The sequence below is a fragment of the Strix aluco genome, chromosome 2, assembly GCF_031877795.1.
Source record: "Strix aluco isolate bStrAlu1 chromosome 2, bStrAlu1.hap1, whole genome shotgun sequence".
NCBI classification, from domain to species: domain Eukaryota; kingdom Metazoa; phylum Chordata; class Aves; order Strigiformes; family Strigidae; genus Strix; species Strix aluco.
This window is the reverse complement of record NC_133932.1, coordinates 116,517,422-116,532,614: the sequence shown is the minus strand read 5'-3', so window position 1 is coordinate 116,532,614 and position 15,193 is coordinate 116,517,422. Positions and strand designations below refer to the sequence as shown.

At 45.2% G+C, this 15,193-nt stretch overlaps 1 protein-coding gene across 2 annotated transcripts in view; it reads right to left on the bottom strand.

The window, feature by feature from the left end:
• AMER2 (APC membrane recruitment protein 2) overlaps positions 1-11,538 on the bottom strand; it is an 80,634-nt gene extending 69,096 nt beyond the window's left edge. Inside the window, exons 1-2 of one of the 2 annotated variants that reach the window (XM_074815990.1) lie at positions 10,438-11,538; positions 874-10,263 (exon numbers count right to left, since the gene is read on the bottom strand). In XM_074815990.1, the coding sequence (XP_074672091.1) occupies positions 9,386-10,263; positions 10,438-11,257 (1,698 nt within the window). In that variant the 5' untranslated portion in view covers positions 11,258-11,538 and the 3' untranslated portion in view covers positions 874-9,385. Of the gene's footprint in view, positions 1-873 lie in introns of those variants that run through there. The other variant, XR_012622102.1, reaches the window with a different exon arrangement.
• Positions 11,539-15,193: the final 3,655 nt, after the last annotated feature.

The following is a 15,193-nucleotide window of genomic DNA, read 5'->3' as shown; positions in this document are numbered from 1 at the left end:
ATGTAAAACTGCTTGTGCATTAAATCACTGGGAAAACATTTCTTCAGCCTCATTCCAGCTATTGAAAAGAGGACTTATACTTTTGTGAACATAGGATCAATTTATACTGTGTCACCATGTCCTGCTCCTTACTTGCATAATGAGCTTTTCATACCTTTTGCTTTGTTGTTCATTGAAAACTTTTGAGCAGATTTTATTCCAGTTGATATTCTGGCTGGTTCAGCATCTTCCATGAACAAGTAGTAACATGGGAGAACCCTTAGCAAGGCAGTGCTACTTAGCTAAGAGAAGTAAATAAACTTATGGATTAAAACTAGACTGATGTAAATGCTTCATTCATCTTCTAAATGCAAGAAAGGTATAGAAAATTAGAACAGAGGTTCCAATAAATGTCACTTCATAGTCATAGCAGTCAAGTCCCCATTTTAAAGGTGGGGAATGTAGCTTACAGCAGACTGCGTTTTCTATCTGTCTCACCAAACTGCAACTCCAAAGTCAATTTGTGCCAAGAGAACCAGCTTCCCTGCTGGCTTCCTGACCACGAGAATCAGGAAGCAAAGCTGATTTGAAAAACAGAATGAAACTTGGTCCATTTTCATTGTCTAAGTGGTTTAAAGGGGAGGAAAAAAAAAATGAACCCCTCCCCTAAGTAACAAATTTAGTCTAGTTATTCTATGATGTTATTAGTAAAATTGCTAAAGGCATTTCTACATAAAAATGAAAGTGCACACATGCCCAAGTATTCTCTTTTATGCTATTTTGAGGACATAATTCCCTAATGTCTTCTTTCAAAAGCCTAGTATTTTCCACTGCACTGAATAGATAGGCTCTATCTCTAGCTCGAACATCAAAAAGTAACCTTCACGATCATCAATGAAAAGTGACAACTGATTTTATTAACTGTATTCATTATAACACATAATATGACAGTGGGAATATTTTTCACTGTAAGATTTTTGAATGGAAGAAAAGTGCAGTTAGTCTGAGTTCCTTACATTCATTAGAAGCAAGACTATTGAAACCATCAACATTTACAATGACACAAGCAAACACCAGAATCAGTGCCAATAAATACACAGAGTACCAAAATAAATATTTACAGAATTAAAAATATAATAAACACTGATTAGTATATCCTTGTGAACTGCCAGGGAAGAAAGACATCTATTGCTATCAGTTAGGTTGTAAATATGTTAAGAATACAGTGATTTGAAGAGACACATACTCATCAAAGTTTGTAGAGGTGGAAAGGAGTAGAGTGTGTCTAACAGTCTGTTACAAAAACACCACCCCCCGCCCCCCGCAGTGATGTGAGCTTTCAATAAGAAAAAGTTGGTGCACACAGACTCGCCAGATTATTAGCAAACCATTTAGATAAGAAGAGTGGGGAATTCTGGCTTTACTCACTCATTATCTTGAATAGGTCATATGCTACCTTACTGGAGGTGGCTGACACAAAAATACAAGGGAAAATTGTAACTAACAGTGATCTGTCAGCTATAACACGTCTTACAGAAACACCTTAAGTGACTTGTAACAGGACACATTTGTCCCTTTCAGCACGTAGGAAAAACCCCGAGAGCATCAGTTTTCAGATGCAGTGTGGAGCAGTCCCTGCTATGTTTTCCTCAGACACACCATGATATTTAAGTAGAGTTGGGCTGTGATAAAAGACTGAAGCCATGCTGTGTTTTCTGGACTTACTGAATCTGTATTTTCCACCAACCACGTTCATACCTCATCCCCCATTTCAACAGGGCCACAAGCCTCAACACTAGAGTTTTGCTGAGACAGACTGCTGACAAACATAGCAAGGAAAATTCAGATGTGGCCAAATGATGGGATCTTCACTCAATCTTAATAACACTGCTAATAGATCTACTGATTTCAGAGGGAATACTGGTGGACTGAGATCTTGTCCAGCTGTTGCAATCTGTCCCATGGCAGAGGGTTTGATTCAATTTTACACAAAGGCAACAGCTTTAGTCTTGCTCCCTCGTGCTGCAGAAAGTTACTTGCACTCTACCTAGGACTTGGTGATGCTGCTGCACAGTGTGTCTTACACTCCCTCCCCACTTGCCCTTGGGCTGCAAGGGTGCAGCCAGTGCTCACCACCCTGCCAAGGGCTTGGGTCTTCACATTCCTCTGGCAAAATGAGAATGGAAGAGCAGCGAGATGCCATGGGTCGATGCTGGGCTACGGGGGATTTGTGGAAGTCTCTGTGCTAAAACTTCCCTCAGAAACGAAGGTACTGAGCACTGCTCAGGTGTTGATGAGAGCTGTCACACTGTAGTACACCAAGAGGAGCACTGGCTTCAGAACACCCAGACTCAACACAGTCTGGCTCCTAACTCAGTGTAACACAGCAATCCGAGCATCAATGCAAGAAAAAAAGGAGCCAGATTTTATAGGCTAGATTTTATAGTTTAACTCTCTTTTTCCACAAGAACCAGAGGTCCATCCCTTGCCTTCATCCCACCTCCCAGTCACCCTATCAACCCTCCCACCCCAGCACATCACCACCACCCTGGCTTTTCCTGCTGCTGTCCAATCTGGCAGACACCTCCACATGGTGACACCCCGCACCCCTCTGCTGGGACCACATGGCAGGGTCAAGCAGCAAATTCTGCCTGTGACTGTGCCTTGCTCCCCCAGTCCACAGGGTGCAGGTGAGTTGGGACAGATCTTCCCCTCTGCTGCCATTAACCAAGAAACATCACCAGATGTGTAGCTTTTACATTTTAAGGTCAGGCTTAATTCAAAGCAGATGCAGCAAATTTTCTTTTATGAGCACATTATGCTCAAAGCTTCCAATGCATCTGCATAAAAAGCCCATGGAAACAACCTGATACTGAAATAGCAACTGTTTTGATACAACATCATCCAAAATAACAAAAATATGTTAAAGATCTTACCATTCAGTCGCTACATACCATTCTCCCTAAAAACAGATTTAAAACATGGCCGTGTAATAATTAAAGGGAGACATCATTAGTTACCGTATCAAAAAACATGAACAACAACACAATAAGCAAGGGTTTTAGCACTCTGGAAAGGATCTGGTCCTGTTTTTGCCTTCACGAGTTAAATTAAGGAAGGCAGTGATTGTGTTAGCTGTAATTTAAACACGCTGAGCACTGGAGTTACATGCGGGAGTGGCTGCTTGTTAAGATGGAAAAACAATGGAAAGACATGTTTTGCATTCAGATCAATGAAAATACTACTACAGTAATATAAAAGACTGCACAATCACCTGAATGTTTATCTTTAAAAAAAAAAAAAAAAAAAAGGAAGACTTATTTAAGAAACACTTCCTATTTCCTTAAGATTAAGAGATTAAGGACCTTTGCCAGTTCTTAACTGGAGTCAGTGGAAGCTTTGCCACTGAAGAACTGGACCTTGGAAAGAGATTGTCATGTCGGCAAATGACAGTTTTCTAACTTTGTGGCCATTATCTGGACTAGCTTCTATAGCAGAGCATTGCTTGGATGTGATGTTGAAGTAGGCAAAGCAATCTTCTTCTTTTAACCATTGCTACAAGAAGCCTTTCAGCCTAGCAGTTTCAACTCCTTGTCCTGTGAAGTGCATAACCTTTTCCTCTCTCCACCATGGCTTTGGTTCTATTTATTTAATATGTACAGAAAGGAAAAAGAAAAGCAGTTCTTACCAAAGATAAAGAAATTCTGGGCACAGTCTCCATAACAGCTTCTGCGCTTTCCTACAAGAGTGACATGCTTCCCTGCTAAATTTGCTAAATTGTCCACAACAGGAAAAGTGGAGGGATGTATTTCACTCTATGCAAAATATCACTCAACATCTTCACCCACGTGTATGAGATCACACAGCAGAGATCTCCATTTTAAATATCTTTGCTGCTTGTTCTGAAGGTGAATTAATTTTTTCAGCACCGAGAAGTAGGAGCAAAGACCTCCTGAAGAACACACTGGCAGCAGCTTCTCTGCTGGAAGGCTAGATCAAAAATCTCAGTCTCCCAAGCAACTGCAGCATGGCTGAGAGGGAATGAGAGACATAGAGAGGAAAAAAAGGGAATCCCAGGCAATAGTACTCACTGTTTTGCATGGAGAAGCCCTCTAAGACAAGAAGAGATTTAACAACCTGCTTTTGCAGGAATAAAGGCCCCCAGAACGTGGCTTGAATGGTTATAGCTCTTATTCCTTTGCGTATGACAAGTTCTTCCATTTCTCTCTACATGAAATGGACCTAGGAAACACCAAATCAATGTTGACCATTCCTAGCTGAGATGCTCACGAGGAAGACAAGATGTGAGCTAATGATAAGCTAAAAATTTCCTGTGAGTCAAATTAAAAATAAACTGTCCCCTGAACACAAACAGCAAGACAGATTCAGATACCTTCTCCTCACAGTAAATAGCACCTGGACTCAACGACAAGGGAATCCCATTCTTCCCCTCCCTCAATGCAAGGGAGGAATGAATGTTCAGCAGGAACCCATCCCCAGCCACTGAAGACAACTGACAGTGTAGTCTCAGCACTGAATCTCAGAAGAGTCAGTTGTTGTGCAATTCTGCTCAGACACATGGGGTTATGTCATCATAATGAAAACATAAACACAATAAAAGGAAAAAAAAAAAAAAGCCAAAATAAACAACCAAACCCTGCAGTAGCTGTCATGTGTAAACTCTATCCAGACTCGTTCCTGCAGCATCTTTGAGTCGGTGTCAATTTGTTTTTCCAAGACAGAAGCCTCAGCCTTTCATATCAATAACTATGAAAATACATTTTCAGGCCACCTTGCTTAGAGTCCCCCATTGTGGCTGTTAGATAACCATCTGCCTTGTAAGTGGCTATTGTTACTGTGAACTGTCTCTTTCATACCATTATCTTGCTGAAAAGCCTTTTCTGAAAGTAGTCCATTACAGCATGGAAAATGAAACCTCCGAGCATGGCTATGTAGCAGAATCAATGGCTCCCTTTGATCTGCAGGCTCAGTCAGTACTACAAATTTAAGAAACAAGGTTTTGCTTTGCTAAGCAAAGCCTGTTAATTTGGCTCATCTGCACTTACAGCATCTTACTGAAAATGCCATCTGTATCAGACGTTTTGAAGACTTTGGTGCAATATTCGCTTAGCTTAGATAAATAATTTAGTAAGATTCATTAAAAAATAATCAGTGAATTAATTTTCATAGTGTACATCTATGCATGTAATTTTAAAAAGTCAGTCCTCTACTACCCTGAATGGCGTTGAGGATATTCACAGTGGATGAAGAAAATGCTGGTGATTGATGGAATAAGACTGAACATAGATTTTTCTTATTCTAGTCATGAAATTTCTTCTGAAATCTGCTATGTGTGTTTGAGTCCTATTACTGGCAAAAGCAAAATGCATATGCACTACAGGGAAAATAAGACCCTTTCTGTCTGTTGCAGGCCACATATATAGTATAGGAAACTTAACTCCTATCATGACAAAAGTCCACATTTCATGCTACCGAAAGGAAACATTTTGTGCTGATATATAGGACAGGAATGTATACCACTGAAATCACTGTAGATAGCTATAAAATACTATGCAATATATAGAAATATCCTAAGAACATACAAAATTTACCAATAGTGACCTGAAAGTGCAAAGAGTACATATAACTAAATGCCAAGTCCTGATCTATAAAATCCTTTATGAATGACATACAAGCTGATAATTACAAAGCATCACACTACAAAATAACAAATGAAACATATGAAGAAAAGTATTCTTTAAGAAAATCAAAATGATGACAGCATTGGGAATGTTATCTTTGGGACTTAGAACACCATTTCTACCTTGATACCTAACAAAACCAAGGAAAATACATGCTTGAACAGGGTAACATAAATAAGAATGCAAACCACCACAGAATGCCTCAGGACTATTACCTCTTTACGTCTCAGCCTTTAAATCCAGCAAAGCCATTAACTGTTTGTTCTTAGGCATCTCACAGTATTTTACAGGGATCTTTCAGGAATTAAATATAGGTCTAAAGAAAGCCTTTGAACCTCCTTCCAAAGATTGTTTTAAGCATTGTGTGGAGTTATACAAATATATTTCCATGAAAATTGAAAGCCTTAGTAAATATTAAATTTTCTATTACCTTTTGAAATAAAAAACATAGATGGCTTAAAGACAAAAGTGAGTTCTATAAATACAAAGTTAATTTGAGCATTAAATTGTATTTTTACTCTCACACAACCATTACCCTGAATCAACGTCAGTATGTCGCAATGATTCAAAATACTGACGCCCTACTACAAGTTACTTTCCCATTTTCCTTTTAAGGATATGATTGTCCTTAAAATATGTACACAGCAAGCAGCCAAACGAACCGCCAAGAGATTTGCAAAATGTACTTACACTGGGTATGCGATAGAAAGCTTGAGAGGGCAACTGGGGAGCACCTGGCCTCAGCTGGCGGCACAGCCACCCTCCCACCCCATCCCCGGCTGCCAGCCCAGGGCTTCCTGCTCTGCACCGGGGATTAGCACCGAGGAGGAAGCCGCCCGCCAGCATGCAGGGGACGGAGGAAAACCGGGGCACAAAACAAAGGAGAGAGAGAAAAATGAAGGGAAGCCAAAGCATTTTAATGATGATTCGTGTTAGTCATTACGTGAGAGGGAGCTAGTCTAGTGTCACTCTATTGGTTTCTCAATACAGACATGCCACAATGCAAACAAAATGCATATGATGAATAATTTGCCACACACAAGTCCTGTAGAGATGGTAGCTAGTATCTTCTAGTGGTTTTAAAGATGCACCACTCCTACTACCTGTACTCTGTGCTTCCAGTTTTTATGGTACTACCCCAAGCTCACCACATCCTCCCTCCCTCCCTCTCAACTTCCAGTACCCTATAGAATCTCTCTGCCCAATTTGTCCTTACAACAAAACAGGGATTTATGATTTTTCTGCAGAGTTGTCATGCAAGGAAAGATGTGTCCCTTACAGTCAAACGAAAACAAAACAACAGAAAAAGGAATGTTAGGTTTAGGGCTGAGGACCAGGATAATATTCCATGTTCTGTACATTCATCCTTTTGAGGGTATATCAGCTTTAACTTTCTAAAATGTACAGGCAGGGTCAGGCCAAATGCAAATCCCTTTCTTAGGCAAAGGAAATCACTGACAGCGTGTTTGTAGACAGACCTACAGCACATCCCCTCAGCCTGTGCGTGGGAGCGCACACGCATGGCTCTGTTCACATTTGAGTGCAAGTGTGCATGGGTGTGTGCCTTTGCCCAGGTGCACGTACCCTAGGAGGAGGTGCGTTCCGACTACACATGCATATGTACAACACGTCTCTGTGAGTAGGCATGTAGAAAACCACACACATACACATTAGAAAGAAAACATATAAAATAATCTTCTTTGAAGTGTATTAAGGTTCTTACTCAAACCATGAAAACAAGGACTGATCAGGAACACTAACACTTTCTCCCTATTCACTGGGGCATTGCAGTTTGGTATTAAATCCTGCAGTAATTTCAGAACTAGATGTCAATTTTACCCTTGAGACTATAATGTCATTTCCCCAGTGAACCACACATATACATATATACAATTCTTATTATGGTATTTCCTGGCTTTTTATGGTTTATCTATAACCTTAATATCCTTCAAATGTATATTCTGTATATTTATTTTCCTTTTTTTCTTTCAATTTAAGAGACAATAAAACCAACTGCTATGTAAGATCAGACCCATTAGCTTCAATGATGTGAATTTAGGATTCTCTGCATAATATAGACATGTATATTTTTAAAATGTATATTATTTTTCAGATACACTGGAGCATATATTTTATATTAACTGTGGTCTGATGATTAAATACTCATATCAAAATATTTTGTAAATACATAACATTTACCTTTAGACTTCAGTAATTTTTGGAGCTTTTTCAGTGTATCATAAAAATATGTCCTCAGGCACATTAAAACCCTATTAAATTTCTTTGAAATGTTGTCAATGCCCATGTACAGTAGCCACTATTGAAAAATGTTCTGGCCATTAATACATTTCTCATAAGATCCAAGCTCATCAGACCATTTTATGTACCACTAACTTACCATATTTCTTTTTCTCTCTTAAAAGTAAAATTATTCTGACGTTATTAAGAATGAAAATAAAAAGCAACGAGAACCCAAACTTTTTTTAAATAGTCAAAAACTAATTTTATATATTTTAAAAAATAATAATTAAAAAACACATTTCTTTCCTGGGTTCCTTCTCTGTAAGGTTTAAGCCCAGAGCAACTTTGTCTAAACCCCTGAAAATAGAGGTTTGCAGTGGCAATGCTGTCAGAACCTCAGCCTGACCCACAGAATGCGCCACTGGAATAAAATCAGCACTTCAGACTTACTTATCTGGGGATGCATGAGCCCATACAAAACAGAGTTTTGCTCTAATTTAAGGTACTTACACAAAGTTCTACCATTTTAGAACTGTAAAATTATCTACCTATAAAAACTAACTCTTGCTTAAACTCTAGATAATACAGATGGTGATTTTCTTCTTTTTATAAAAAATCTGTAGCATTGAGTAAATCTGCTAAAATATGTATATATTTACACATGGCAAGCAAGTTACTGTATAAATGTGAACAGTGTGTATATATTGGCATTTAGTAAAATGTTTCCCTGAACCTGATTGTATGTGTTATTGGACAAGTATTGATGTAAACATCTGAACCTACTTCAGGTGTCTCCTTTATCCATTTACATTAGACCAGATTAAAACCAACCAGACAGACAGACAAACAAAAATATGTTTTCCTGTTAGACAAGTCCACCTAACTCCTTAGTTAGCTACTGCACACAAGTCAATCAAGTCTGCTGCTGAGCAGTGCTCTTGTTCCTACAGCAGGTAAAATACCTGTTAGGTTGGTTGTTTTTTGCTTGGCATTTTTTCCAACATCTTGTAGAGCAAACACCATTTTTGGAGCCAGGCACCCACCCTCCACTCCTCCCCCAGAAATGATTAAAAGAGAAGTGTATTGGAGAACCTCTCGTGTTGCTCCTTTTGTAACTCTGTTCCCTTGAAGAACTCATGGCACTGCTTTGCATGAGGAAGGATGCTCATTTAGGTTCATAATCCAAGTCCTGCTTCCAAAAAGGCATGTAAAAATGAACCTCCCCAGTGTTTAGTGCTGCAGAAAAATGATACAAATGTAAAAAAAAAGTGCTTGAAAATAAGTCAACTTTTTATATTCAGCCATACAGTCTAGTAAGAAGGGATTCAGAAGTGCAGGCCCATGGAGTACAGTGACGTAAGCCTTTTAGGTGCCTTTCTTCAGGTGATGCAAAACTAGTTCATTGGTCTCCTACACAGACTTTCACACATTGACCTTGCTGTTTGTCTCCCCCTCTTACTCAGCTACTTTTTGGCACTGTCCTGGTACGCGGCAGCTTTCACCGTTGTGCCTGCTAAGCCCCTGTTACTGACCCGACGTACCAGTACTTTAGAGACAGGGATTTTTGTTCTGTGCATCTCGCTTTTGGCCAGGTGATGGTGTGCGATGTGATGGCTGTTACTGGCGTCTGCTCCATGACTGGCAGCATGCGACGAAAGGTGTTTAATGCTGATGGGTATCTTGGAGTCCTTCACTGAGCTTGAGGGTGTTCTCAGTGAGCATGTGGTCGTTATTGGAGACACGGGCTTGGCGCGTGGCACGCAGGTGACCTCTTCATCCGCAGGCCCCGCTGGTGGGTTCTCATCTGGCTCTGCGTAGAGGTCGTAGAGAGCATCCCCGCTGTAGCTGTCCCTGGGAATGGTCTCCTTCTGGATGCTTGTGGAACTATCTTCCTCAGGACCAGGGGTGGTAGAATCCCAATAGCCCTCGTCGCTGTTCGGGATGCCTTCGTGCTGCTCCTTCTCCCTGCCCTTCTGCTCCTCTTTGTGGTTGAGGTGAATGGGGATCTGGTGGAGGCCACCACGTTTCAACACCACCTTGTTCTGGGCCCCCTCGGTACCTCGGTTCTCCTTCAACCCCTCGGGCTTCTTTGTCCCTCCTCCACCTCCTCCTCCTTCTGTCTGGGTCTCCTCTGTCTGCGACAGCATATCCCAGAACTCCTGCAGGTAGGTGTCATCCACCTGGTCCGGGCTGGCCATCTCCTCCCCGCCTCCCTGGTAGGCCACCATGGTGGGGTGCTTCTTGGAGGCACCCAGCTTGCCGGCCCCGGGGGTGCTCTTCTCGCAGCCGCCACTCCCGCCGCCCACATCCTCCTCATGGTCCGCAATAATATCTCCGCAGCCTGTAAGAGAGTCAAAGCTTTTCAGTGAAGTCACGTCAGCAAACATCAAACAAATACGATCAATCGATTGCTCTGAGGGTGGATCAACAGAGGAAGGGTCAGGGGCGGCTGCCGTCTCTTGGCCGCTATCACAGTGAGGTTCAACAGGGGGGATAGTCGTTATTGGAATGTCACCTGTTATGGCCGCATCCTTCGCAGTCCCAACCTCTCCGGCGCCCGGCTCCGGTCGCTGGCGGCAGAGCTCCTCGGGTCGCCGTCCAGCCGCGGCGGGGTCCTCCCGGGGCGGGGGGCTGCTGGCCCGCGGCTCCCCGCCGCCCGCTTCGGGCTCCCCGGGCGAGGCGAGCGCCTCGCCGCCGCGCTTCTCCCGCGGCGGTTCCAGCCCCGCGCTGTCTCCTGCGCTGCTCGGAGTTTCAGACAAAGGTTTCGGCGTCTCCTCTTTGATGCACTCCAGGCTGGCAGTCAAGGACCCCGGCATAATAAGGCCGGCCTGGATCTCCGAGGCTTCCCCCCTCTCCTCCTTGCCATTTTTGTCCTTTTTGTGCCACCGCATGCTGCTGAAGATCCCTTTCAGCCCCTTCTTTTGTCTGCCGCCAGCCCGCTGCTCCGCGCTCTCCGCCCTGCCGTTCTCCGCCCTGCCGTTCTTCCTCAGCAGGGAGAAGAAGCTGTGCGACTTAGCCACCGAGCTGCCGGGGGAGACGCCGAGGCTGCCGGCCGGCCGGCCCTGCGCCTCCTTGCTCTGCGGGTCACCGCCGCCCGGTTCCTCCTTCTTGCTGCTCTCCAGCACGGCGTCGGCCAAGCCGTCGTGCGTCCGGCTCCGCACCATCCCCGCTTTGCTGGCGCCCTTCCCCTCCCCGCCTTTGCTCCTCACCCCGAAGATGCTCGGCATGGTGCCCCCGGATTTCCTCCTCTTGAACAGTTTGAAGGCGGTTTTGTTAATCCTCCCCGACGGCTGCTCGGCGGCCGGAGGCTCGGCACAGTCGCAGTGCGAGTCCATGTCTGCCGCTGCCGCCGCCGCCGCTGCCGCCGCCGCGGCCTCCCCTCCGCCGCCGCCCCGGTGCCCGGTGCGGTCCCTCACTGACAGCCCCGCCGCCGCCGCCGCCGCCGCCCGTCCGTCTCCATGGCAACCCGGAGGGGGGCGGAGGGGGGGGGGGGGATAAGCCGCTTTTCCTCCGCCGCGGGCCTGCGCCAGGCCGCCGTCGCCCACTCTGAATCAACCTGAGCCGCCGCAGCTCCGCCGGCAGCGCCCCTGCCTCCACCCCTCCCCAAAAGGGCTTACATAACTTAACTTAACCCTTTCCTCCTGCCGCCGCGCAGGGCCCTGCCCGCCGGGGGAGGCCCCCCCCGCCGGGGGGGCGAGGGCGAGGCCGCCCCGCCGCCCGCCGAGCGGCTCCGCGGGGCCCGGCGGTGGTGGCCGCGGGCGAGCCCGTGCTGCTCGCCCGTTTGCCGCCCAGCCCGGGGCCCCGCCGCTGGCTCGCAGCACCTCTGCTCCCCCCTCTCCCGCGCAAAGCCAGGCGCTCGGGTGCCCCGGGAGGGCGTCGCGGCTCCGCAGACGTGCAGCCGGGCAGGCAGAGCTCAGCTTTTATTCACGAGAGCGTGCTGCACCGCCGCTGGGTCCTCCCGGCCCAGGCACGCAGCCTGGGGACCGCGGGCGGTGCGTGCCTGGAGCCGTGCAATGGGGAATGCGGCGCCGAGAGACAGCGGGGGGCGGGGGGAACGCACATCTGCAGGTGACAATGCACCACACGGCAGGGACAGACGGGGGGAAACATGGGACACCCAGGCCGAACCCGGGAGGTCCGTACCCCCAGGGGCAGAGGCAAATGATCCCAATATCTCTCCCCTCGGCCCTTCGCTCCCTCTCCCACCTCATCAGGACGACTCGCACCGTCCCCGTGTCCCTGTTTCTCCCCGGTGCCTGAGGCCACGTGTCCCCCCTGACGAGGATCAGAGGGGATCAGTGGCAGGAGCCGGGGCAAAGCCCAGCCCTCACTCTACTCACCTGCCCTGCCATGGAGGGGTAGCACGACGGCAGCCCCCACGCAAGCCTTTTCCCAGACCCCACATCCACTGCACACAGTCATGGCACCCAAATCATGCCCGCGGTCCTCTGCCACCGGGGGTGATGGCCAGCAGCACAGCCACAGCACTTGGGGCAGCTGGTGCACCCTGGACACAACCCCCTCCCTGGCTGCAAATCTATCCCAGATGCAAAGTAGAATAGAATAGAATAGAATAGAATAGAATAGAATAGAATAGAATAGAATAGAATAGAATAGAATTCAGTTGGAAGGGCCCTACAACATTCCTCTAAGCCCACTGGCTGACCACTTTAGGGCTGACTAAAAGCTGCAGCATATTATTAAGGATATTGTCCAGGGCTCTTAAACATTGACAGGCACCTCTCTAGGAAGCCAGTTCCAGTATGTGACCACCCTCTAGGTAAAGAATTGCTTCCTAATGTCCAGTCTAAACCTTCCCTGATGCAGCTTTGAACCATTCCCACACGTCCTGTCACCGGATACCAGGGAGAAGAGATCAGCATCTCTCTCTCCACTTCCCCTCCTCAGGAAGCTCAAAGAGCAGTAAGGTTGCTCCTTAGCCTCCTTTTCTCCAAACTAGACAAACCTGGCCAAATTAACCCACCCTGAACTCCAGACTCGCTAAACAACACCTCTACCTTGGCTCTCTCTGGAGGCTGGGTTGTTTCAGCTTGGGGGCAGTGGTCTGCACCACAGCTGCAGAGCAGACCTGCTTTCAAACGGAGCTGTGATAATGCATGTGCCCTGGCAGCCTGACTCTGCTGTACAGCATTAGTCTGGGCTTCTCAAAACATAAATGCTTGTCTGGGTTTTAGCTATAAATGCAAGTGAGAACCACTAAAAGGGAAGTTGTATGTGGGCCCTCTGGCTTAGGGCTAGGTTCTGCTCCCTTTGAAGTCAGTAAAAGGTTTTCCCATTGACTTCAGTAGTTGGAAAAATTACTTGGGGTTTTTTTTTTAACACCATCAGACATTCATTGCACTCTCCCATGAGAGCAGGTTGAATTATCTGTTGTGAATAATTTATCCAGTGAATTTAGTCCTTTTTTCTGTTCATGTATAAAAAGTGCCATTTGCATTCAGAATTACAAGTGTTCAATAAGAGCAATATGAGCACATCATTCAACTCACAGGTCTGTCTCTCCTGCCTTCTGCAAGAGACAGAGGAAAGGACAGATGAGACAGAAGGCAAGATTTTGACTGGAGGAGGAGTGAGTTACATTTTAGAGTGCAATTTGCAAATATGCCCAACACCCAGAAGCCATGAAGGTCAGACCAAAACCTTGACCCATAGGTGTAAGTTCACAGAATCACAGAATCACAGAATCATCTAGGTTGGAAGGGACCTTGAAGATCATCTAGTCCAACCGTTAACCTAGCACTGACAGATCCCAACTACACCATATCCCTAAGTGCCATGTCAACCCGCCTCTTGAACACCACCTCCCTGGGCAGCCCATTCCAACACCTAACAACCCGTTCTGTAAAGAAATGCTTCCTAATATCTAGTCTAAATCTTCCCTGGCGCAACTTGAGGCCATTACCTCTTGTCTTATTGCTTATTACTTGGTTAAAGAGGCTCATCCCCAGCTCTCTGCAACCTCCTTTCAGGTAGTTGTAGAGGGCGATGAGGTCTCCCCTCAGCCTCCTCTTCTCCAGACTAAACAATCCCAGTTCCCTCAGCCACTCCTCGTACCACATGTGCTCCAGACCCTGCACCAGCTTCGTTGCCCTTCTCTGGACACACTCGAGTACAGAATCACAGAATCATCAAAGTTGCTCACCTTGACCGTGCCTCCATCAGCTGTGCCACATCACAAGTTCCCCCATCACTCAGTAATATTTCTGCTCTTTAGACAGATGAAGGAAACTTGAGAAAAAAGAGAAAATAGCAATTGCTCTTGTGCAAATGCAAATACACAGAGCCAGGCGTCCTTTGGAAATCCAAGACAACAAAACCTGGTTATGTATCTTGAGAAAAAGTGGGCAAAAATGCTAATAAATAAGACTTGGCCAGATGGCTGAACTTCCAATTTTTGCACTTTCATACTGGTGCTTTGCTACATTTCACTATTCACTATATTTTACTAATTCTTCTGATAAGCATTAAGACCAAAGGAAGGAGATACTGAGATACAAAAGGCAGAGGACAGCTGTATGGAACAGACAAGTTATTGTGCTCTCTTTCTTTTTGTGTGAATATATGCAGCCATGAAGGAAAGGGTGGACTTTCAGCTTGGTTTTGGGTCAACTTAAAATCCAAGTGTTAATGGACGAAAGTGACTTGAGGTCAACCTGAAATTACTATTTATAAATGTTTTGACAAATTGAATTATTTTGCTACACAATTGGTTTCAATCTTTTTTGCACATTTTAAAATATGATTTAAATAACCTTGAAGTACCTCTGGAAGTGGATAGTCATTCTAAAATGAAATATTAAAACAGTGAATTTTGAAAGTGACAAATGAAACATTCCCATTTTTTTATTTTATCTTTTCTGCTATTATTTTGTTTTAACCTGAAGACATCTATGGATTTGTTATGAATTCATGACATGGTTTGGTCAACCTGCCCTTGCAGGGCTCCAGGAAAAGCTTTAGACAAAATGTTCACCAACTTCTAACTGAAGAAGAGTAGTGATGAAAGGTGGTTATATTAATGCAAAATAGCTCTTACATCTAGGGGTGTTTGGACACCAGAGTGCTGTATAATCAAGAAGGCTGGGGGAAAATGTTCTCTGCCACATCTGTTGTGCCCGTGTTCTCATGTGTAATGTGAACTTCACACAGAGAGTTGAGTGTCATTCCCTTGCCCTTTTGGCTCCCCCTGCTTTTGGCTGGGATTTCCCCTGGAAGCAAATGGCATGGTGTCATTTCTGCAAAACTGTAAA